Here is a 23,769-nt window from a genome sequence, read left to right as displayed (position 1 = left end):
TCATTACAGCTACAAGTTTATCAATTGTATTGATCTTTTCAAAGAATCGGCTTTTGTTTCACTGATTTTCTTTATTGGTTTTCTTTTTTTTATCTTCTTTTTTTGAGATGGAGTCTCACTCTGTCAGCCAGGCTGGAGTGCAGCGGCACAATCTCGGCTCACTGCAACCTTCACCTCCCAGGTTCAAGTGATTCTCCTCCCTCAGCCTCCCGAGTAGCTGGGATTACAGGCATGCACCACCACGCCCAGCTAATTTTTTATATTTTTTGTAGAGACGGGGTTTCACCATGTTAGCCAGGCTGGTCTTAAACTCCTGACCCCAAGTGATCCACCCGCCTTGGCCTCCCAAAGTGCTGGGATTACAGGCGTGTAATTACACTGTGCCCAGCATGTTTTTCTGTTTTCTATTTCACTGATTTCTGCTTTTATCTTTATTATTTCCTTTCTCCACCTTGCTTTGGGTTTAATTTGCTCTTCTTTTCCTGGTTCCTAAGGTGGAAGCTCAGGCCATTGCTTTGAGACCTTTCCTGATGCAGACATTTACTGCTGTATGTTCCCCCACCCCCAGCAGCACTAAGAATTGCTTTAGTGGCATCTCACACATTTTGATATGATGGGCTTTTATTTTCATTCAGTTTAAAATAGCTTCTAATTTCCCTTTTAATTTCTTCTTTGGACTGTGGGTTAGAAATGTGTCATTTAGTTTCTAAGGATTTGGAGATTTTCCAGATAATCTTTCTGTTACTTATTTCTAATGTAATTCCACTGTAATCAAAGAACACACTTTGTATGGCTTGAATCTTTTTAAATTTGAAAATTGCTTTCTGTCCCAGAATATGTCTGTCTTCATAAAAGTTCTGTGTACATTTTATTAAAAACCAGGCTGTCTCCAAGCTGATGTTTCACCACTACCTTTATACAGCCTCCTCCCATGTAACTTGTACATATATTGGACATGCTGAAAGAAAGGATGAACACGAGTGTTCCCCTGTTGCAGGATATTCAAGTGAAAATGATATGTTATTTAAGGCAATTCTTTAACCACAAAGGACATGATCTTTTGCAATATTCTAAAAAGGGAATCCATTCTTTTTTGAAGTTTCAGTCCCTGGCTAAAAGGATGGGTGAGGATCAATGAGGAACTCCCTGGTGGATGTGGTTTCTGTATGGGGATCTGACACTGCTTACGCTCGACTGCCAAAAAAAAAGAAGGAAACCCTGATTGAAGGCCTCCTCTGTGTGGCCTCTTTACATGTTCCCATATTTAATCCAATGTAGTAGAGGTTTTACAGTTCAAAACTACTGATATTCTAGTTCATTACAAGTCACTGCCTAAGATCACCAAGCAAATGTTTGAATCCAGGCTTCTTGATGCCAACTGAATTTGATAAGTATGTACTGAGCCCATGCTCTAATCTAAATAGAGTCTATGCCAGACTCTACTCAAGTGCTGAGATGCAGAGCAGAAGGTGGCAGAGGCCCTGCCTTCCAGGAGCTCCCAGGCCAGCTGGGAAAGAAGACACAGAAACACAGGCCCTGCCAACATATGGCATGAGCTGCAGCTGGGGGTGAACGGGTGCCCTGCGGGCAAAGGACAGCCCCTGTCAGGCCAGTTCAGGCTCCTCCCATGCTGCCTCCCACAGCCAAAGACTGCAGAAGGCAGCCAGAGCTCTGAGAGGCCTCGAAAGACCTCTGTGTTCATTTAAAGGCCACAGAATCCGGAAATGACTGCTCTGGAAGGGCCAGCTCCCTCCCCTTCCTTCCTCCCACCCTCTCCTCTCTCCTTCCCCCATCACTCCTTCCGGAGAAATTTTTATTAACTGACTGCCTCTCCACCAGTTTCTAAGATCTGGCCATTCTAGTTTCCTAGCAGTTGAAATACAATTTCAGCTAACTGCCATAATTTTTAAAAGACAAACAAACATTTGCCTTGACCTAGCTTTCAAGACAAGCAGTATCTATTTTCTATACTGCCTCAGTAGCTTTTGTCCAAATACGTCTCAAAATACTACCTAAGAGATCCTGGGTCCACACCTTAGAATCTACCTCTCAGCAGAAGCATTCTCTGTGGGCTGTTGTGCTCAGCCCTGGGCAGGGACAGAACTGCAGGTGGACAAATTGTCGCATGTACTGCTTGTGATGAGGCTGGGGCCGTGTGTCCTGAGGACTATGGATCGTATAATGATGCAAGAAGGAGAGAAACAGCAGAAAAAGGTTTGGCTTACAAATATAGAAGAACCCTTTGAAACAGATGCCTAAAAAAAACCTAATGGGTTTGTTCCTGCCAGGAAGGAGTCACCCAATACACACACACACATGGTAAGAAGCAGTGTGGCCACATGCCTACGAGAGGGACTCTAGAGTCAGATGACTTGGGTTCAAATCCTTCTGCACCACTTAGAAATGAATCGTTTTCTCCATGCCTCAGTTTTCCTCACCTATAAATAGGAGCAATGACAGTAAGACCTCACCTCAAGGATGCTGTAAGGATTAAATGATGAGATGAATTACTGTATGTTACATGTTTGGAAAAGTGCTTAAAGAGTAGTAAGTGCTGTACAAGTGCTTGATACTGTCATCATCATTATCATCATCATCATCAGACTACACTGAACTTTCCAGTCTACAAATTCAAATCAAGAATATGCTACTCTGGGCCAGGCATGGTGGCTCACGCCTGTAATCCCAGCACTTTGGGAGGCCGAGGCAAGCAGATCACCTGAGGTTGGGAGTTCGAGACCAGCGTGACCAATATGGTGAAACCCTGTCTCTACTAAAAACACAAAATTAGCAGGGCATGGTGGCACATGCCTGTAATCCCAGCTACTCCGGAGGCTGAAGCAGGAGAATCACTTGAACCCGGGAGGTGGAGGTTGCAGTGAGCTGAGATCACACCATTGCACTCCAGCCTGGGTAACAGAGCAAGACTCCGTTTCAAAGAACAAAAAAAAAGAATATGCTACTCAGACCACACTAAGAAAAATGTAGCTTATATCCCCCCTGCCCCACCCCTGCCCATTTTCACCATGGGAAAGGTTTGACATTGAAGACAGAGGAGAAGTATGTTGTGTGACACCAAGTGAGACCATGGGTGCTCAGGCTGGGGCATGGATGTCAGGCTGGGCGCAGCACACATGTGTTTCTTCTGAGGAAGCTGTCAGCGTTCCACCAGTGTTTCTCCCTCAGTGATGGTCAGTTTTCCCAGCTTAGACAACAGAGACTCTAACCGCTGAGAAAATCCACAGCAGGCTCTTCGTCCCACCTGGCCAAGGGCCACAGTCCCTGTAGCTTCTTCCTCAGATTCCTGCCTGGGACCGCTCCTCCCCACAGCCTGAGCAACAGCCCAGGACCAAAATCAGCCACTCCAGAGCCACCCAGACTGTGCGACCTCCCCTCTCAAGGGACTACAAAGGAGATCGTATTTATTCTTCACATCATGAAGTGCTAGAATTGCACTTGAAAACATTCCTTAGGTAGCATTTCCCAACAGCTCCCTCCCGGCTAAACACACACACACACGCACGCACGCACACACACACACACACACACACAGTGGCACCAACCACCTCCCTCCGCTTTCAGCTCCTCCTCCTCATGCTGGCTCCTCTGAGTCTTTGGATGTGGCTGTCACACTGCAGGTGAAGTTTTACCCTCTCACCGAAAACAATGAAAAGGTCCTCTCTTCGGTAAACTCCTGGGCCCCTACCTCTCATCTCAGTCCTGGGCACTATTTTGGGATCTGAGAATGCACCGCATGGACCTTTTTAATGCATTCACTCACCCGAGACTATTCTTTCCTATGTGTGTGCATTTCTAGTTTGCTTGGCACAGTACCGTGCACTCGTGGGTACTGAGTATCTGTCAGGGATTCAGATACAGCACATACTTACTGGGCACCTTTCATGTGACAGCCACTCTGTTTATTTTCACATACTGTCTCATTTGATCATTACAAGTATTATAAACCAGGCTCACAAGGGTTTAGCGGTTTGTCTGAGGTCACACAGCAGCTCAATGGTCAGACCAAGATTCAAACCGTAGGTTAATATAAAGGCCAAAGGGACCCGGGATGATCACCGCCCTGGGGTGGAGGGCACAATTCCCTTTGCACCATGCTGCCTGGGGTGAGTAGTCTTTATTATTAAGCAACCGGGTTAGGTAATTGTAGTCTAATTACAAACTAAACTAAAATGACCAAAAATGTGTTATGATAAACACAACAATCCTTTCATTTTCCAGTATGGGAGGAGGGATGAAAGACATGCAAAGGTCAGTGTCCACAGCTAGACTGGAAATTCTCCCCTGAGTACGACGAACCTTTTCCTCCAGTTCTGCCCGTAGCCTCTTCCCAAGGGGACAATAAAAATCTCCAGAGCCCTCAGTATCTCCCTCCTATTCTAGCTGTCTTATAAATTAGAAAAGAAGAATTTAAAAAGGAGGCAAAGCAGGGAAAAAAAGAAGAAAGAAGGAGGGGAAGGAGGAAAGGAAGAATAGAGTGCGTGGAATGCTGACTTTTCTGCCCACTGAAATTCTACCCAGGCAGCCCCCAGAATCATCAAGGCTCTCCTCATTGGCACGTCCAGTGCCCCCAGCCAGGTCCCTTGACACTGCTAAGGACCCCTATGTTTCCTTTTCTCTTTAAGTTATCAACTTCATTGAGGAATAAGTTAAGAACAATAAACTGCATCTATTTCAAGTGTATCACTGATGAGTGGTGACAATTGGTTATACCCAGGAAACCACCATGACTATCAAGATGCAGCACATTTCCGTCAGCTGGGTGCAGTGCCTCACACCTGCAATCCCAGCATTTTGGGAGGCTGAGGCAGAAGGATCACTTGAGGCCAGGAATTCGAGACCAGCCCGGGTAATAAAGCGAGATCCCATCTCTACAAAAAATTTAAAACATTGGCTGGGTGTGGTGGTGCGCACCTATAGTCCTAGCTACTCAGGAGACTGAGGCAGGAGGATCATTTGAGCCCAAGGATTTCGAGGCTGCAGTGAGCTATGATTGTGCTCCTGCACTCCAGCACGGACAACAAAATGAGATCCTGCCTATTAAAACACAACAAAGAAAAAACATTTCCATCACCACCAAAGATGTCTTATTCCCATTTAGAGCTCATCTGGTCCCAAACCCAGTTAATCTGTCACTATAAATTAGTTTGCATTTTATGTAAATGAAATCATTCCTCTTATGCATTCTTTTTTACTTGGCTTCTTTCACTCAATATTTCTGAGAGTCACCAATACTAGATACTATTGTGTGCGTCCGTAGTTTGATTCCTTTTTTTTTTTTTTTTTTTTTTGAGACAGAGTCTCACTTTGTCGCCCAGGTTGGAGTTCAGTGGCGCAATTTCAGCTCACTGCAACCTCTGCCTCCCAGGTTCAAGCGATTCTCTTGCCTCAGCCTCCCGAGTAGCTGGGACTACAGGTGTGCACCACCATGCCCGGCTAATTTTTGTATTTTTAGTAGAGGCAGGGTTTCACTATGTTGGCCAGGTTGGTCTCAAACTCCTGACCTAAAGTGATCTGCCTGCCTTGGCCTCTCAAAGTGCTGGGATTACAGCGTGAGCCACCACGCCCAGCTGGCTTGATCCTTTATATTGCTGAGTAGTACTCTATTGTATAGCTAGACCGCTATTTGTTTATCTATTCATCTGCTGATAAATGTTTGGGGTTCTCGTCATTGCAAATAAAGTTGTTATGAATAAATTTTACAAGTATTTTTACGGTCTTTTTGTTGTTGTTTGTTTCTTTTGAGCCCAAATTCAGTAATGCAATGGCTGAGTTGTGGAATGTGTATGCTCAACTTTTTCTAAACCCCCCCTCCCAGTTTTCTAAAGTGATTGTACCATTTTACACTCCCACCAGCGGGGTACGAGAATTTCAGTTCTTCCACATCTTTCCCAACACTTGGTGTTGTCAGTATTTTTCATATTAGTCATTCTAGTGGGTGTATAGCAGTACAATTTTGGGGGGAGTTTTTCAAGGAGCTTGCCTACTTCCCTCTGCAGCAGGGCCTCCAAGAACATTGGTTTGTTCCGCATTGTTTTGACATAAGGTTGGGGAAAAAAAATAGACTCCCCCACAGAGCCACTGTCTGCGTGGGAATTCGCACACTCTCCCCATGTCTGCCTGAGTGTTTTACCAGTCCTCTGGCTTCCTCCCACATCCCAAAGCTGTGTGTGTTTTGTGAACTGCCATAGCTACAACGTTCCAGTGTGAATGAATGTGGGTGCAGGTGGGAGCATGCCCTGCAATGGGGTGCCTTCCTTTGCAGGGCTGGTTCCTGCCTGGTGTGTGCTCTGAGCTGCCAGGATGAGCTCCAGCCACTAGCCACACTGAACTGGAAAAAGAGGGGTGGAAAATAAATGAATAAAAATTATTATAAAACAAAAATCATAAAGAATATGATGATCACTCAAAGGCATGGCAATAAACAATGAAGTCCGAAAGTGCCTGGCCAGCCTCCCACACTGGTTACTGATTATTTTGGAACCATGTGATGGGAGGGGGGCGCTCCTTACAATTTTCACTTTGCACACATTTGTTCCTGGATTTAACCCACTGCCACTATGATCACTATCACTCACAGATTCACCACAAACGGGGTGACTAATTATCAAATTTGATTTTATTAGTCTTTCTTAAATGTCTATATAGCTCACATTTATTTCAATGTTTAATATTAGAAGTGTTTGGGGGTCTTTATTTAGAAGTTTGGAAATGTTTTTGAGACCAGAAATATGCCGTAGGAACTTAACTCTTGTGTATATCAATTAGCCTATGGTCAAATTGGTTTTGTTTATATGTAGTTTCATTTAAAATCTCAGTTTCCAGGAACCTACCAACGATGTTAAGTGGAGATTTGCTGTACATTCTCCACCTGGGTCTCTAACCGCCCCTCCTCACTCCCCTTTTTGCACTCCCACCCACCACCTGCTGATTAAATGCTGGCCTCCAAAGCTCTGTTCCCAGGCCCCTTGGGGCACTCTCTTTTACCAGCCACACTAGTGACTCAGATCTCATCTTTAGCTCTGGTTTCACCCTGAGATCCAGACCCACATTTTCTGGGGCTACCAAAGATCTCCATGAGATGTCCCATGGGCAGATCAGTCTCAAATGACCAAAAGTGAACTAACTCACTGTTACCCATCCGTTCCTCCAACCTGTCCCTGCCCTTCAGGAAGTTACAGTGTCCATTTTTGTGTGTCCTGAACAAATCATCATCGAGATCTCTTCTCTCGCCAAATTAACCTATAAATTTAATGCAATTCTAGTCAAATACAAATATTCAAGAACAGTTAAGACACTTTGAATAAGGAATTGTAGACTTATTGGACCTTTATTAAGAACTTATTCTAAAACCCTAGTAATTGAGACAAAATGCAGGGGTAGACAAATAGCCAGAAGTAGTCCCTACTTAAAAGGAAACTTGACATACAACAGAAGTGGATTACAGAGCAGTGAGGGTACACTGAACTGACTGCTCAATAAATGGGACTGGGACAATAGGCCAAAACATAATTAGATCCCTACCTTACACCATATACAAAGACAAATTCAAGAGGGTTTGAATACCTAGGTGTAAAAAGTGAAAGTGAAAGCTTTCAAAGCCAAATACAAGGAAGACTGTATTTAAGACCTTACAGTCACGAAAGATTTCTTAAACAAGCCTTTTTTTAAAAAGCACAAGCCAAAGATGTCATTAATAAATTTGGCTTCGATTAAAATTTAAAACTTCTGTACACAAAAGATAACACAAGTGAAAATAAGCTCCACAGTTTGGGAAAATAACTTTGCAACCTATATCAAGGTCAAAGGATTGTCATCTAGAATATATAAATAACTCTTAAAAATCAACAAGAAAAACACCAACAACTCAAAAGAAAAGTGGGCAAAGATTTCAAAATGGAAATTCCCAGAGAAGGAAACATGAACACCCAATAAGCAAGTAGGAAAAAAAAAATGTCTCAACCTTACTAGCAGTCAGGAAAAATTTTGTTGAAACAATGAAATAGCATCAGTTGGCAAAATTTTTAACACTTAGCAATACCAGGTGTAGAAATCATGAGTTCAATAGGGAATTCTTATATCCTGTTGGTGGGCATGCATGCTGGTGCAAACATTTAAGAGCAACTCCATTTCTTATATATTCTTGGAGAAAGTCTTGTACACAAGGAAGGCAACAGGCCAATAATAGTTATTTTATTGCACCACTGTTCATAATAATGAAAAACTGAATACAGCCTGAGTATCAACAGAAGAATGGATAAATACATTACAGTGTATGAACAGAAAGAAATACTATACAGTAATAAAAATGAATGAACAACAGCTTTCTGTATTAACAAGGATAAGTGTCAGACACCTAATGTTGGGCAAAATACACAAGCTGAGAAAGAAAATTTGCAAAATATTCTTCACACAGTTACAATGCATACAAAATAATCCATGTGCATACTTGTCACCCCCACATGATTCCAAAAGTCTTACTCATCTTTGTCTTCCTAGCATAGTGAGTGCATAAGAAATAAGAGGAGCTGCTCAAAGTTTTGCAGAGTAAAGGATTGTACAAATGAACTGATTAATTCCTGTAACTCTGGCATAAAAGTGAAGAAAAAGAGAGAGGAGACACTGAAATCTTTAAATGTCAACTGAGTGAGGAAAAAACTAGACAAAGTGTCAACTGGCCCAGGAACTATGAAGGCTCCAGACATGCCCCTTCGAGCACTGGAAGCTAGCCAGACTTGGGGTGTGACGGAAGACACAGAGCATTAGGGGAAGGGTGGGCCTTGGATGTTCCTTTATACTCACACATACTAATACAGAGGAGACATCGAAGAGGCAATAGAAAGACAAGCAACATTTCCAGGGAGCTTGGAAAACTGACTTTACACAACATGCTGCTGAGAGGCTTCTAAGAAAGAAAGAAGTCCAAACACGTTTCAGAGGGGATGCGGCAGCGGCCATGAAAACACAAGGTCCTTTCTCTCCCCCTGGAGTTTCTACCACATGGCTCTGTCACAGGGGCGTGGTATCACAGTGGCCACCCTCTACTCTGAGCTCTGCGCCCTGCACTAGTCCGTCTTAGGGCCCATGACTTTCATATTCCACCCTCAGCGCCCCACCTGCTCTAGCCAGTACCAGCAGCAGCAGATGGACACACATTTTGTAATTATCACCACAGCCAACTATCTGGTAGCCTTCCCTAGTCATTCAAAGTAATTCATCTGTTCCTCTCATTGATGATAATGTGCTGCTTTAAAAAGATGGGCCCGTTGGAAAGTAGGAAAAGGGGAAACTACAGTATCACTGCGAATCCCTGTTCTGTGCATTACCTATACTTACGTCCTTCTTTTAAGCATTTTGAGCCATTTAAAAAGCTAAACGAGATAAATGGATATTATGCAGTGGCCCTTGGATTGGAAATATTTCCTGACAAAAGAAGAAATGCTTAAAATCCCTGCTCAGGAAACAGTCTCACCAATGGCAGTGGTTGTGTACATTACGCAAGCTCTAATAAAGGGTGCCCAGAAGAACTGCTGATGCTCACCCAGCTTTTCCAAAAACAGACAAACAAACAACAACAACAAAAGACCCATCCATTCCCTATGCAGAGGGTGGGGGGACAAGGGAGAGAAACGGCAGATGAGGATTCCAAAGGCTGGGATCCACATGGGTCATGCAACTCCCCACGTGTTGCCTCCTCTTTGTGCCCCTGATCAATTACTTCCTTCAAGGTGCACATTCACAGGAGCCATCTGCCCTGGGCCTGGGGGCTGGCTGCCAACTTACAGCAAATTGAGTCAACTCCATGGTGAGTTTCCTGTGAAGCAGCTACCCGACACTTCTTCCAAAAAGCCTGACATTAGCAGATGGGTGGGAAGCAGGCAAAGTGTGAAGCGGGTGGTGGGAAGGGAAGAATTTCCAGATGCCCAAAGTTTAGATGAGTGAGGAAAATGGGCAGGTGGTGTGTGCCTCTTGGAAAAGGTGAGGATAACACCTGCAAATTGTTCCAAATGGCAAAGTGTCCTCACCCAAAGAACCAGCTAGGCATTTAAAAATCACACTGAAAACTCCTGGATGAGGGCAAACAGGCAGGCAGTTGAATCAGTACTGATGAGCTCAGCTTTGGGGTGTTCCCCAACTCAGTGTGACACGGGGATTTGCTCCTGGAAGTTACAGGCATGAATCAGCTCCACAGCAAGCCCTCTCGCCCACCATCACTCACCACTGACACATTTAATTTCCCCCTTCTTTTTGGGGGGCAGGGGTTGTTTTTATCTTTCGAGAGGTTCATTTGCTGGCAGGGCGCACCAGAACTGATCCTATTTTTCATTATCTGAAAGGAGGCTTATGGATCTGTTATGGGTAAGGATTTGTGGCTGCTGTTGTTAAAATGACTTCTGTCAACATAAATTCCTGAAGGTCTTAACTACATCCTGTTTTTTCCCCCTCCTTTAACTTAAAACCACTGACACGATGTTGTCCACTTATTTTCTAGACTATCTGCCTTTAAATAGTAATTTGTTCCACTGTGAGCGAAGTCCCATTAATCTATTTTATAGATTCAGTCCATTGTTCTTGGGCTAATTTATTTTTTTACCCAAATTCCAACCTCTATTTGTATGCAGCAGAACAGTTCATTAACCCTCCCCTAGATTCAATCTTACAGCATTTAATTCTCCCCTCACTTACTAACTGGTGTCTCAGAATCTTTACATTTTCAATTTGGGCAATGTAAAATAAAATTCACATATATCATCCAGTCACAGTAAATAATCAATAGAGTAAATTTGGCAAAATTATAATCTCCGACTTTAAAATCACTGAGGAACTAAAGTATAAATAACTTCACCAAGATTCTCATTCATTGTCAATGAGGGAGTGTATTATTTGCTACAAATAACTGAATTTTGCCTAAATAAAAGAAACCCATTTCCGGGCTTTTGGGGACTTTTGATTATAACTCTCTCTGTTATAGACATAAAAATTAAAGTCATGTGTCACATTGTCTTTATTTTATATTCTTTCTTTTGTCTAGATAAGTCCAAGCATAGGAAGAGAGTGTAGAGCTGTTTCTAATACAGGGTTGGCCATTCTCAGTTTAATGAATAAGAAAAGGCCATAAAATCACAGTCAATCATTTGAAAATGCTAACCGGGTCCACTGCCCTTTAAAGCTTGTGCCTCCTCTATCGTGTCTCTTATAAAAATAACAATGATTAATTATCAAGAGAAAGAAGGCACCCAAAAGCAAGGCCCACGTGGCTTTTCCTATACTGCCATCTAATTTCTTCTGATCACTATTATTATTATTGTTATCATCACCATCTCATGGTCATCCTGCTTCTAAGAGTGTATAGTGAAAAATTTAACCTGCCCTCACCTCCTGAGAGGTGAGCTCTAAGCCCTTAGAATATCTGCCTGAAAAAAAGCATCTTCGTTTACTTGGGGTATGGTGCCAAGTTACATAGTCTAACGATGTGATTTAGAGTAGACGCTTTGGGTCATGTGGTATCAGCTGGAGACAAGGTCAGCCACATGGGTAGTCAACTATGTCTATGTGATTAAGCCCCAGTAAAAACTCTGGACTCCCAGGCTCAGGTTAACTTCCCAGATTGCCAATACTTCCTGCATATTGTCACACATCACTGCTAAGAGAATGTTGTCCATTCCACAGGGAGGAGACAAGTGGAAGCTTCACATTTGCCACTTTCCTGGACTCTGTCCCATGTGTCTCTTCCCTTGACTATAGCCTTTCCCTGTAATAAACCAGAACCATGAGTATAAAATATTTGAATTCTTCTTGCAAATTATCAAAGCTGAAGTTGGTTTTGAGGACATGTGAACCTGTGATTGGTGGCAGAAGTGACAGCAGTCTTTTGGACCGTTCCCTAACTTTACAAAGAGTGCTGAATGAAGTCCAGGAAATAAATGCAGAGTTTTGCTTCATGACTGCATGTCTTCAGCAAGCTTACCTAACATTTCTGGGTTGATTTTCCTCAATGAAGATAATCTTAATCAGCTTTATAAATATTCTAAAGTAGAGCTTGTGCTCAATTCATAAAAATTCAGGAAAAGGCAGTGAAGAGTTGACAGAGCATAGGATTTGGACTCAAATGTGGGTCCTATTCCAGCTCCAGCACGTACGGCTCTTTCACCTGGAGCAGATGAGGTCTGGTGCATAGAATCCTAATGAAAGTATGTGAGCAATTGTAATAATGGGACCAAAATCCTTTGGGCTATTAAGTAAAGCTACACATGTTTCTGGCTAATAAACCCCAATCCTTTAATACTTGCCTGCCCAATGACACTAAAACATTATAAGGCTTTTGTAGCCAGTGGCTACAGCCACTAAAATGTAGTTTTCATCTGATTCTGGTCTGTCCTTCTCAATTCCTTCTCTATTCAGAAACATTGTTCTAAACGTGACAACTTTTTAAAGGTGTCTTTTTAACTCACCAATCTAGCAATCAAGCTCTGTTCCTCATCCCAGCCCAAGATTACAGTCTTTTTCGAGGAAACCCCATGACAGCCAGATGAAAAGGGTCTGACATAAGAAAGGAGTTCCCTGCCTATGGACACACACTCAGACCCATTGAAATGAATAATATGACTGCTTCCTCTAGCAAGTGCAGATGCCCTAAAAAGCACATTCTGTCAAGCAATTTGGTTTCTAACTTAGAGAACCATCGAATAAGCTCACAGCCTGACATTTCTGTCCTTTCATTCCTAAATGTTCTTTGAACATTTAAATTTCCACCATAGTTTACTGTGGCCTTCCAAGAGGTTGCTTTAAAAATGGATGTAGAAGTTCCCTGCCAGGTCTCAGTTCCTAGATTAGTTACAGGCACACAGGTATTCGATACACATTTGTTGAGCAAATGAATAAAGAAAAGATTGTAAACCACCAAGCTGTGTCTCTTTCAGTCACCACACGGTTTTCCTGTATTGTAAATACCACTTATATTCTCTCTACTCTGTAAACAGCTCAATGCAGAAGGAATGTACTTCCATGTATCCATAAACTGAACAATGATTTTAAAAGATCAGTTTAAATGCTAAATAAATGATTGACAATGGCCATCACCAAAGCTAGTCAGAAAGTCAGTTACCATGAAATCATGGCAGAAGGAAACTGCCTTCTTACTGCCAATATGAGAAGAACAGCAGAGCAGGCCTGCCTTTTAGAAAACACTGCTCGATTTCTACTCACAAACCAGATCACACATGACTTTCTGGTACCAGTGCGTGTCCATGACATTTCCATTACCTGGTAGATTACTGGAACCCAGAAATGCCTTTTGCCACCTACTCTCGGACTTAGTTATCCTGGATGAATGGATGCCTATCAATGTATAGGCTTTGATATCATTGTATAATTTGATACAATGATAGGTTCTATCAAAACCTCTAGTTCAAAAAAAAAATAAATGCATGGAAAGAAAAACCTGATGTTTATCAAAGAGCAATGGCATAGGTATCTTCAGCTATAAAAAGAGATTTTTTTTAAAAAGCTCATTGACTAGACAACTCCCCTAACAGACGGTAAGGCAGATGCCCTCAAGCCCACATTAAATGCATTTTCTGTTCATCCTCCCAGTACAATGGAGGTTCTATTTTGTAATCCCAAAATTGGAAACTGTGCAAAGATAGTGAGAAAAAGGAGAAGAAGCTCCTCCTAAGTCTGGCTAGCAGGCTTCCAGACCCCCATCTCTGATTTTTACCATGTCCACTAGGCTAACACTACTGATCATGCAAATACAAGTAATATCCAAAATAAAATTACTTTTGCCTCTTGCATTATATGGAAACATCCTTTTGCTACCTGTAAGTCAGATCTATTTTAATATTCACTACATTAGAAATGGCATTTACTTAAGGAAAAAAATGAAATCACCATTCTTAGTAATCACTCACTCATACATTAGTGAGGTGCTCACAATTATACTGCTGTGTTTCCCAGCAGTCAGGAAGATTTACATGACAAGAGTCCGCAGACTGAATATGAATCAGTCAGGTCAGCTATGGATTTGGGGGGAAAATGAATATGAATCAAAATGGGGGCACACAAGTCCTTTCCCTATTGGCCAGTGGCCCATATAGGATGAAGCCGTAGACCCAAAGTATATGACAGAGGGTGACACACCAAGAACAATATCACTTCTGGGAAATTAGAAGATTCTGTAAAGTCAACTCTTTAAATGTAATAATCCAAGAATATCATTATTGGCAAACTTGGACTTCTTGCATATTTAACATGTGATAGGCAAGCATTACTTTATACAGAATAAGATTCAACTAGCATACTAAGGGCCTACTATGTGTGAAGCTTTATGTCATGTGCTTTAATACATAACCTGACTTCTCCGTTCATTAACTGTGTGAATTTAGGCAAATTACAGAACACTTCTATGCCTCAAATTCCTTAACTGACAACAATGGTGTCAATCTATTAGCTTTGTTGTGAAGATTAAATGAGACCTCCTGTTTCCAGTCAGGTATGTAAGAAGTTTGGAAATTGCCATCCCATCCTAACAAAAGTAAAAAGCTGAACAAACTCAAAAATCCACAACTCTTTTTAGATCCACAAGGGAAGTGAGGTCACTGAGCAAACAAATGCCCCCGAAGTAGAGGGACTCACAGGTGAATACAGAAAATCACAACTGCCTGGAAGAGAAACTCACAAGGAACAACCTTTGTGGGAACCAAAGGATGAGTAGAAAAACTTGAACTGGAATTGACAAATTGCTAGTCTCAGAGTGGACAAGTTTTAGAGATAAAAATTCCATGGGGATCCAGTCACGGGCAGAGGTAGGAGCATACCTTTGTACGAGTCTTACCTCTAAGAATTCTACCAGGTCCTCACAGTGAACACTGGAGAAAAATTCCCTTGAACTTCCAGCAGGACGAGATAAAAAGGAACCATTTTGAAATACACCAGAGCATTCTGTTCTTCTTCTTTTTCTTCTTCTTTTTTTTTTTCCCCAAAGTCTAAAAGTTTATTTAACAAGATCTGTCCTGAGGAGAAACTAACCAGAGCCTAACCTGACAGGGTTTTAGTAGAGCCTGAGTGACCTGGGGGAAGGGAAATACCAAACTCCAGCTGGCTCTAGCTATCCATTCCACCTAAAGGGGCATGGGGGCGACCGAGAAGCACTTGTGAAGTTCACAGTTCAAGGACACAGGCTCCCTATATGACTGAGAACTAATCACAGGACTATGGATGCTTCCCCTCTCCTCACACCTTACTACCACACTGCTTAAGGCCCATTTACAGCAGTTCCTTTTACCTAATTCATCATATTCAGATATCAAAAAAAAAATTATAACACACAGTAAAAGGCAAAAAAATTTGAAGAGACAGAGCAAGCATTAGAACCACTCAGATACAGCAGGAATGTTGGAATTATCCATCCAGGCATTTAAAACAACTCTGTTTAATATGCTAAGGGCTCCGATAGATAAAGTAGACAGCATGCAAGAACAGATGGGGAATGTAAGTAGAGAGATGGAAATTCTAAGAAAGAGAAATGCTAGAGATGAAAAATACTATAACAGAAATAATGCCTTTGATGGGTTCATTAGTAAACTGCACACAGCTGAGGAAAGAATCTTTAAGCTTGAGGATATCTCGACAGAAATAATTGGAGAGGTATTCTATGTTCATAGATAGGAAGATACAATATGGCCAGTATGTCAGTTCTTCCCAACTTGATCTACAGACGCAATGAAATCCCAGTAAAAATCCCAGGAAGCTGTTCTGTGGATAAAATCAATAAACTGATTCTAAGGTTTATATAGAAAGACAAAAGACCCAGAACAGCCAACACAATGTTGCAGGACAAAAATAAAGGTGGAGGACTCACACTACCAACCTCAAGACATACTTGAAGCCACAATAATCAGGACAGTGTGGTATTGGTGAAAGAATGGACACGTAGATAATTGGAATAGAAAAGAGACCCAGAAACAGACTGACATAAATATCAACTGATCTTTGACAAAAAAGCAAAGGCATTCAAAGGAGCAAAGGTAGGCTTTTCAACAAATGATCCTGAGACAACTGGAAATCCACGTGCAGAAAATGAATCTGGACCCAGACCTTACACTCTTCACAAAAATTAACTCAAATGGATCACACACGGACCTAATGTAAAATGCAAAACTATAAATCTCCCAAAAGGTAATGTAGGAGAAAAATCTAAATGATCTTGTGTTTTCCAATGATTTGTAGATACAACACAAAAGGCATGATCCATGAAAGAAAACATTGATAAGGTGGATTTCACTAAAACAAAAATTCCTGCTTTGTGAAACACCCTGTCAAGAGAATTAAAAGAGAAGCCAGAGACTGGGAGAAAATATTGCAAAGAACATGTCTGATAAAGGCCTATTATCCAAAATATTCAAAGAACCCTTAAAATTCAACAAAAAAAAAACCAAACACACCCAGTTAAAAGATGGACCAGAAAACTTAACAGACATAGTTAACATCTATAGTTATATAGATGACAAATAAGCATATGAAAAGTTTCTCCAAATCATACGTCACCAGAGAAATGCAAATTAAAACAATAATGAGATACCACTACACACCAATTAGAATGGTCCAAATCCAGAACAATGACAACACTAAATGCTGGTGAGGATGTGGAGCAACAAGAACTCTCTTTGCTGGTGAGAATGCAAAATGGTACAGCTGCTTTGGAAGACAGGTAAGCAGATTCTTACAAAACCTAAACACACTTTTCTTACAATACAGTAATCCTACTCCTTGGTATTTACCCAAAAGACTTGAGAACTTATGTTCACACAAAAACCTGCTCAGGAATGTTTATAGCAGCTTTATTCATTAATTGCTAAAACTTGGAAGCAACCAAGAGTATTTCAGTAGGTGAATGAATGGATAAACTCTGGTACATCCAGATAATAGAATATTATTCAGCACTGAAAAGAAATGAGCTATCAAGCAATGAAAAGACCTGGAGCAAACTTAAATGCATATTACTAAGGAAAAGAAGCCAGTCTGTAGCTGCTAAATGTTGACATCACATTTTTTAAAAGCCATTTTGGGCTGGGCATGGTGGCTAATGCCTGTAATCCCAGCACTTTGGGAGTCTGAGGTGGGCACATCACCTGAGGTCAGGAGCTCAAGACCAGCCTTGCCAACATGGTGAAACCCAGTCTCTAGTAAAAACACAAAAATTAGCTGGGTGTGGTGGCACGCGCCTGTAATCCCAGCTACTGAGACTGAGGTAGGAGAATCACTTGAACCTGGAAGGCAGAGGTTGCAGTGAGCAGAGATCGTGCCACTGCATTCCAGCCTGAGAGACAAAGCAAGACCCCACCTCAAAAAAAAAAAAAAAAAAAAAGCCAGTTTGAAAAGGCTTCAAATGTTCATGCTATGGCTATTCTGAAAATAGAAAGGCTATATACGGTTAATTCCAAAGATATGACATTCTGAGAAAGGTAAAACTATGGAGACAATAAAGAGATCAGTGGTTGCCAGGGGTGAGTGGGGAAGGAGAGATGAACAGGCAGAGCACGGAGGATTGTTAGGGCAGTGACACTACTCTGTATGATGCTGTAGTGGTGGATACATGTCATTATGAAATCAGTCAAATCCATAATGTACAGTACCAAGAGTGAATCCTAATGTTAACCGTGGACTTCGGGCGATAATGATGTGTTAATGTAGGTTCACCAGTTCTAACAAATGTACCTCTCTGTGAGGAGATGGTGACAATTGGGGAGGCTGTGTACATGTGTGAGGTGGATGGGAGTGAGCATATTGGAAATCTGTACCTTCTAGTCAATTTCACTGTGAACCTAAAACTGCTGTAAATAATAAAGTCTACTTAAAATTATCTTTTAAAAGCTATGAAGAATTTAACAAATGTCAAAATTTTTCTGAAAAAAAAGATTAAATCTGTTAATACATGAGATGTGACTAGATCAGCACCTGGCATCTACTAAGTGCCTAGTGATCTTTTAGCCATTATCATTGCTATTGTTACCACCACTAAAATTATCATTGTGGGTCAGGCTTGGTGGCTCATACCTGTAATCCCAGCACTTTGGGAGGCCCAGGCAGGTGGACTGCTTGAGCTCAGGAGTTTGAGACTAGCCTGGGCAACATGGAGAAACTTTGTCTCTACAAAAATAACAAAAATTAGCTGAGTGTGGTGGTGTGCACCTGTTGTCTCAGCTACCCGGGGGGCTGAGGCAGGAGGATCGCTTGAGCCCAGGAGATTGAGGCTGCAGTGAGCTAAGATTGTGCCACCACGCTGCAGCCTGGGCAACACAGTGAGATTCTTTCTCAAAAAAATAAAAATAAAATAAATTTAAAAAATTATCATAGCAAATAATCCTTACCAATATGCAGAGACATGGTTATTATTACCTCCATTTTATAGAGGAGGAAAGGGAGACTCAGAGAGGTTGAGAACATTGCTTGAAGTCACACAGTTAGTGCTAGCATTGGCATAAGACTTTTGACGCAAATTCCAGTATTCTTTCCACCACTCACCCTACTTCTGCAATGAGGGATTATAAAATAAAAGTATCTGAATCAGCAAAGACATCTTCCTCACATTTCTAACTTCCAAGTGGCATAACAATTTTAAGTAAAATAATTTTGATCAATAACAGCACCTCTAGAGATCCCTGCTTAGAAAAGAACACCATTAATTGATAGGCATTTAGTTCAGACAGGGCAAAGTCCTATAAAGTTCTAAGCCTCTTGCTGAGTCAAGTAGCTTAGGAAGACTGGCAGATTGGAAAGAAAGAGCACAAGATCAGGTGTCAGAAACTCGGGTTGAGTCCTGACTCTCTTGCTCACTGCTCTGACATTACGGGCAAGCTACCCAAACCCTGTCTACTTAAAGTGACGATTGTGAGGATTAAATAAAGTAATGTATGTTAGTGCAATGTGAACTACAGAGCTCTGGAAAAATATAAGCTATTAATTGTCATTATCACAATCCAGATGCCAGTAAAATCTGTTTCCTGTGAACATATGCTCAAAGGCAAAAGTGTCCAGCCTTTTTGAAATGACCCGTTAACAGATAAGTGAACTTGAATGAAATTCCTCAGCATTTTACATCATTTCTCCATTCCTAGAAATATGAGCTAAAAAAAGAACACAGGGATGTTCAGTTAGAGACTCCAGCTCCTTTTTCTGATTTTGGAACTCTGAAGAGTGTTCAAATAATACATTCTTTCATCTCCTGACCCTCCGTATAGAAACCAGATGAGAAATATTTTTGCTCTGGAGACAAGACCCACCATTTTCATTGAACGGCATGGCTCCTAACTAGTGTAAATATTGGTTCCCTAGACATCATAAAACCTAGGGAGAGAACGGGCTCATTTCCATGAGAAAATGCAGTGCTTTTACTGCATTTCACTGTTGGCTGCGAAGCCAGGCAAAAGAGAAATCTGCAAGTCCAAACTCTCTCACCCAAATAACCAAAGCATGAATTTCTTCACTTAGGTGGAGAACTGAAGAAAAAGGGATTGATGAAATTAGTGAATGCGTGTCTGCAGCGACCAATGGGGCCTCCTCTCTGCAGCAACCCCTTCCACTCCCATATTACATGTTCATTCATCTGCATCATTCATCATTTTTCTTGACTACAATTCTATTTTTCTTGTCTAACCCATCACACAATTTTAAATCACTTTCCTATATTAATTCCCCAACTACCTATAAATAAAGAAGCTTTAGTCCCCAAACAGCTAAATGGTAAAGTCTCCTGCCTTCTCCTCTCTGCTTCCAGAAAGCCTAAAGTCAGACTGTCAACCCTCACATAGGGAATTTGAGGGTCAAACTCTAAAAATCCTGAATCTCCAGAGAAAAAGAACCAAACATTGACATTTTTGAGGAGCCATCCCCTTCCACACATAACAGATTCAGAAAAAAAATCTGGCTTGCAACTTGGTCACTCCATAGTGAGACCCAGCAATAGCCAAACAGTCTTGGCCGGGCGCGGTGGCTCTTGCTTATAATCCCAGCACTTTGGAAGGCCAAGGCGGGTGGATCACTTGAAACCAGAAGTTTCAGACCAGCCTGGCCAACATGGCAAAATCCGCCTCTACTAAAAATACAAAAATTAGCCAGGCATGGTGCCCCATGCCTATAATCCCAACTACACAGGAGGCTGAGGCATGAGCATCGCTTGAACCTGGAAGGCAGGTTTTTCAGTGAGCCTACATGGCGCCACTGCACCCCAGCCTGGGGTGACAGAGCAAGACTCTGTTCAAAAACAACAACAAAAAAACAAGCCGTTCTTATACACACAAATGCAAATCAGTTTACTGTCTCCCCATATTAAAATGTGACTATGCTACCAAAAATCAGCAAAGACATGAAAATAGGCAGAAAAAGGTAAGATTCAGAGAAAACAGAGACAATGCAGAGAGTAGAATAATTTAAAACATAAACACAAAGAAAAACTTCTCCAGATTGTTGTATAGGGGCTCCAGGAGAAAAGTCTGGGGGCAGAGGGATGGTAATGATGTGATTGAACAGTCAGGAAATATGTTACATGTTTGACAAACACACTGGAGAGTTCAACAAAAAATACCAATTGGTATTAGACAAAACTAAAGACAAGCGTTATGGCCGGGCACAGTGGCTCACGCCTGTAATCCCAGCACTTTGGGAGGCCAAGGCAGGTGGATCACTTGGGGCCAGGAGTTTGAGACCAGCCTGGCCAACATGGCAAAACCCCATCTCTACTAAAAATACAAAAATTAGCCGGGCTTAGTAATCCCAGCTACTCAGGAGGCTGAAGCACAAGAATCACTTGAACCTGGGGGGCAGAGGTTGCGGTGAGCCAAGATTGTACCACTGCACTCCAGCCTAGGTGACAGAGCGAGACCCTGTCTCAAAATAATAATAATAATAATAATAATAATAATAATAATAATAATAATAATAAAGGCAAGGATTGTCAACTCCAAGAGAAACAAAGGGCTACACAAAAAGGAACCATGATCATATTTACTGTTAGCTTAACAGTGAAAAACATTTGTTTAAATCATAGTATTATAAACCTTGACTACTAATTTAACAAAATACTGTTAAATAACTGATGAGGGTATAGATGAAAAGGAATTGTGTGGAGAGAGAGTGATCATCTTTCTCCTAAAGTCAATAAATGAAAAAAAAAAAAACAGTAAATGCATATTTAAGAATAAAAGAATAAGTAGGCCAGGCATAGTGGCTCATGCCTGTAATTCCAGCACTTTGAGAGGCTGAAGCAGGAGGATAGCTTGAGGCCAGGAGTTCAAGACAAGTCTGGGCAACATAGTGAGACCCAGTCTCTATAAAAAAATAAAAATAATTTAGCTGGGTGTGGTAATGCACGACTGCAGTACTAGTTACTCAGGAGGCTGAGGTGGGAGAGTTGCTTGAATACAGGAGTTTGAGGCTGCAGGGAGTTATGATTGCACCACTGCACTCCAGCCTGGGTGACAGAATGAGACCCTGTCTCTAAAAGAAAAAAAGAAAGAAAAGAGCAAATAGCAGGGAAGGGAAACAGCCAAAAGCGCAAAAGTGTTGCTTATGAAAACATAGAAATATAATACATAAATATAATATAAAATAGGAAAAGGGCCTGAAAGGTGGAGAAAGTCACTGTTACCTTTTTAAAATAAGCCTCAGAATTTTTTTTAGGGGGGGGGGGTTCAGATGTATTAGTATTACATTAATTTAAATATATACATATAATATTGTTTTCTTTTTTCTTTTTTTTTCTGAGATGGAGTCTCGCTCTGTCGCCCAGGCTGGAGTGCAGTGGCGCAATCTCGGCTCACTGCAAGCTCCGCCTCCCGGGTTCACGCCATTCTCCTGCCTCAGCCTCCCGAGTAGCTAGGACTACAGGCACCGGCCACCATACCCGGCTAATTTTTTGTATTTTTAGTAGAGACGGGGTTTCACCGTGTTAGCCAGGATGGCCTCGATCTCCTGACCTCGTGATCCACCCGTCTCGGCCCCTCAAAGTGCTGTGATCACAGGCATGAGCCACCGCGACAGGCCAATTTTTTTTTCTTAAAAGACGAGATCTCGCCATGTTGACCAGGTTGGTCTTGAACTGCTGCACTCAAGTGATCCTCCCACTTTGGCCTGGGATTACAGGTGTGGGCCACCAAGCCTGGTCTAAAAGTATATATTTTGGTGGCTAAAATTAAAATTAAAAATCTCTATGACTGCAAGATGTAATCAAAGCTGGAGGTTGGAAGCATAAAGCTCAAATAGGTAACTAGTCCCAAACCAAGTCATTGAAATCAGACACTTGTAAAAGCATGCTTTCCTCCCCCCTTTTAATTAGACCTCTTCAAAAATCAGAAGTCTTATCACCATTGCTTTGATGTTACAGACTTCAAAACATCTGACAGATCTTATAATTTCTCCAATTTATCAGAGGAAGAAAGTACTTCTCTTGCTAATATTTTCATAACTGATTAAAACCTTAATTTCTACTATGTGCTGTCAGTCATGAGAGTCTACATGAAATGCTTTAGTCTAATCACATTAATGCTCATTTTTATGATAATGTTTATACATTACACTTGATAAATATCTAAACAAAGCATAACATTTTTTCCCAATAAAGGTAACTCTTTGGAAAGACAGAACTGCCTTTACGCTTTTAAAAAATACATACCGATAGGCCGGGCGCGGTGGCTCACACCTGTAATCCCAGCACTTTGGGAGGCCGAGGCGGGTGGATACCTGAGGTCAGGAGTTTGAGACCAGCCTGGCCAACATGGTGAAACCCCGTCTCTATTAAAAATACAAAAATTAGCCGGGCGTGGTGACGCACGTCTGTAATCCCAGCTACTCGGGAGGCTGAGGCGGGAGAATCGGTTGAACTCAGGAGGCGGAGGTTGCAGTGAGCCGAGATCGCACCACTGCACTCCAACCTGCGCAACAGAGCGAGACTCCGTCTCAAAAAAAAAAAAAAATACATACCAATAAACCAATAGAATATATAAACCAGTTATAAACCTAAAACTTTTACTAAAATGATTCCAAACCCTTTCACAATTTCCTTTGAAGTTTGGCTTTTATCTAACACAAGCAACACACTCTGCTCCATTAATTTTAAGTATCTCTGAACTAGACATGTTTAGGCTTAGAAATAATGAAGTTAGAGCTATTCAAACATATGCACTCATGGATAATAATTGCTAATTGGTATACACACACTCAAACCTACTTATTGTGGTTTGCTTTAAAAATAGACAAATTGATTTAATAAAAACCAGTTCAAACATGGCATTTAGGAAAAGTGATTTGCTTACCTCTGTTGGTTTGTAGCAGTCTACAAGAGCTTCCTAGAATTAAACACACAGAAAATCAGTTTTATTATTTTAAAATTCAGCATTATTTTTAAGGCAAAATTAAAAATCATTTTATATTCATAGTGTTATTTTATAATGGTAAATCAAGATTTCACACTATCTAGAAACGCACTTCATTTCAGCACCAGTTGGTAGTCTGAAGATAGAAAACATTTAACCTTCATAAATTCTTCAGCCTGCACACACATGTGCTACATAGAAGTTTTTTGAACAGGAAAAGATTTATTTTTTTTTTTTTTGCTACCATAGCATTGAAAACAAAATATAACCCTTGACCAGTTTTGTTTGTTTGTTTGTTTTGAGACAGAATCTCACTCTGTCACCCAGACTAGAGTGCAGTGGTGCGATCTCAGCTCATTGCAACCTCTGCCTCCCAGTTCAAGTG

At 41.4% G+C, this 23,769-nt stretch overlaps 1 protein-coding gene across 1 annotated transcript in view; it reads right to left on the bottom strand.

Annotated features, from left to right (window-relative positions):
• The window catches only part of PPP1R14C (protein phosphatase 1 regulatory inhibitor subunit 14C), a 106,898-nt gene that overhangs the window by 10,239 nt on the left and 72,890 nt on the right, over positions 1 to 23,769 (bottom strand). The window contains exon 3 of the mRNA XM_001135266.7: positions 23,325 to 23,357. Coding sequence (XP_001135266.2) covers positions 23,325 to 23,357 — 33 coding nt within the window. The remainder of the gene's footprint in view (positions 1 to 23,324; positions 23,358 to 23,769) is intronic.

This window comes from Pan troglodytes, chromosome 5 (genome assembly GCF_028858775.2).
Source record: "Pan troglodytes isolate AG18354 chromosome 5, NHGRI_mPanTro3-v2.0_pri, whole genome shotgun sequence".
Lineage (NCBI taxonomy): Eukaryota > Metazoa > Chordata > Mammalia > Primates > Hominidae > Pan > Pan troglodytes.
This window is presented reverse-complemented; position numbering and strand designations above follow the sequence as displayed.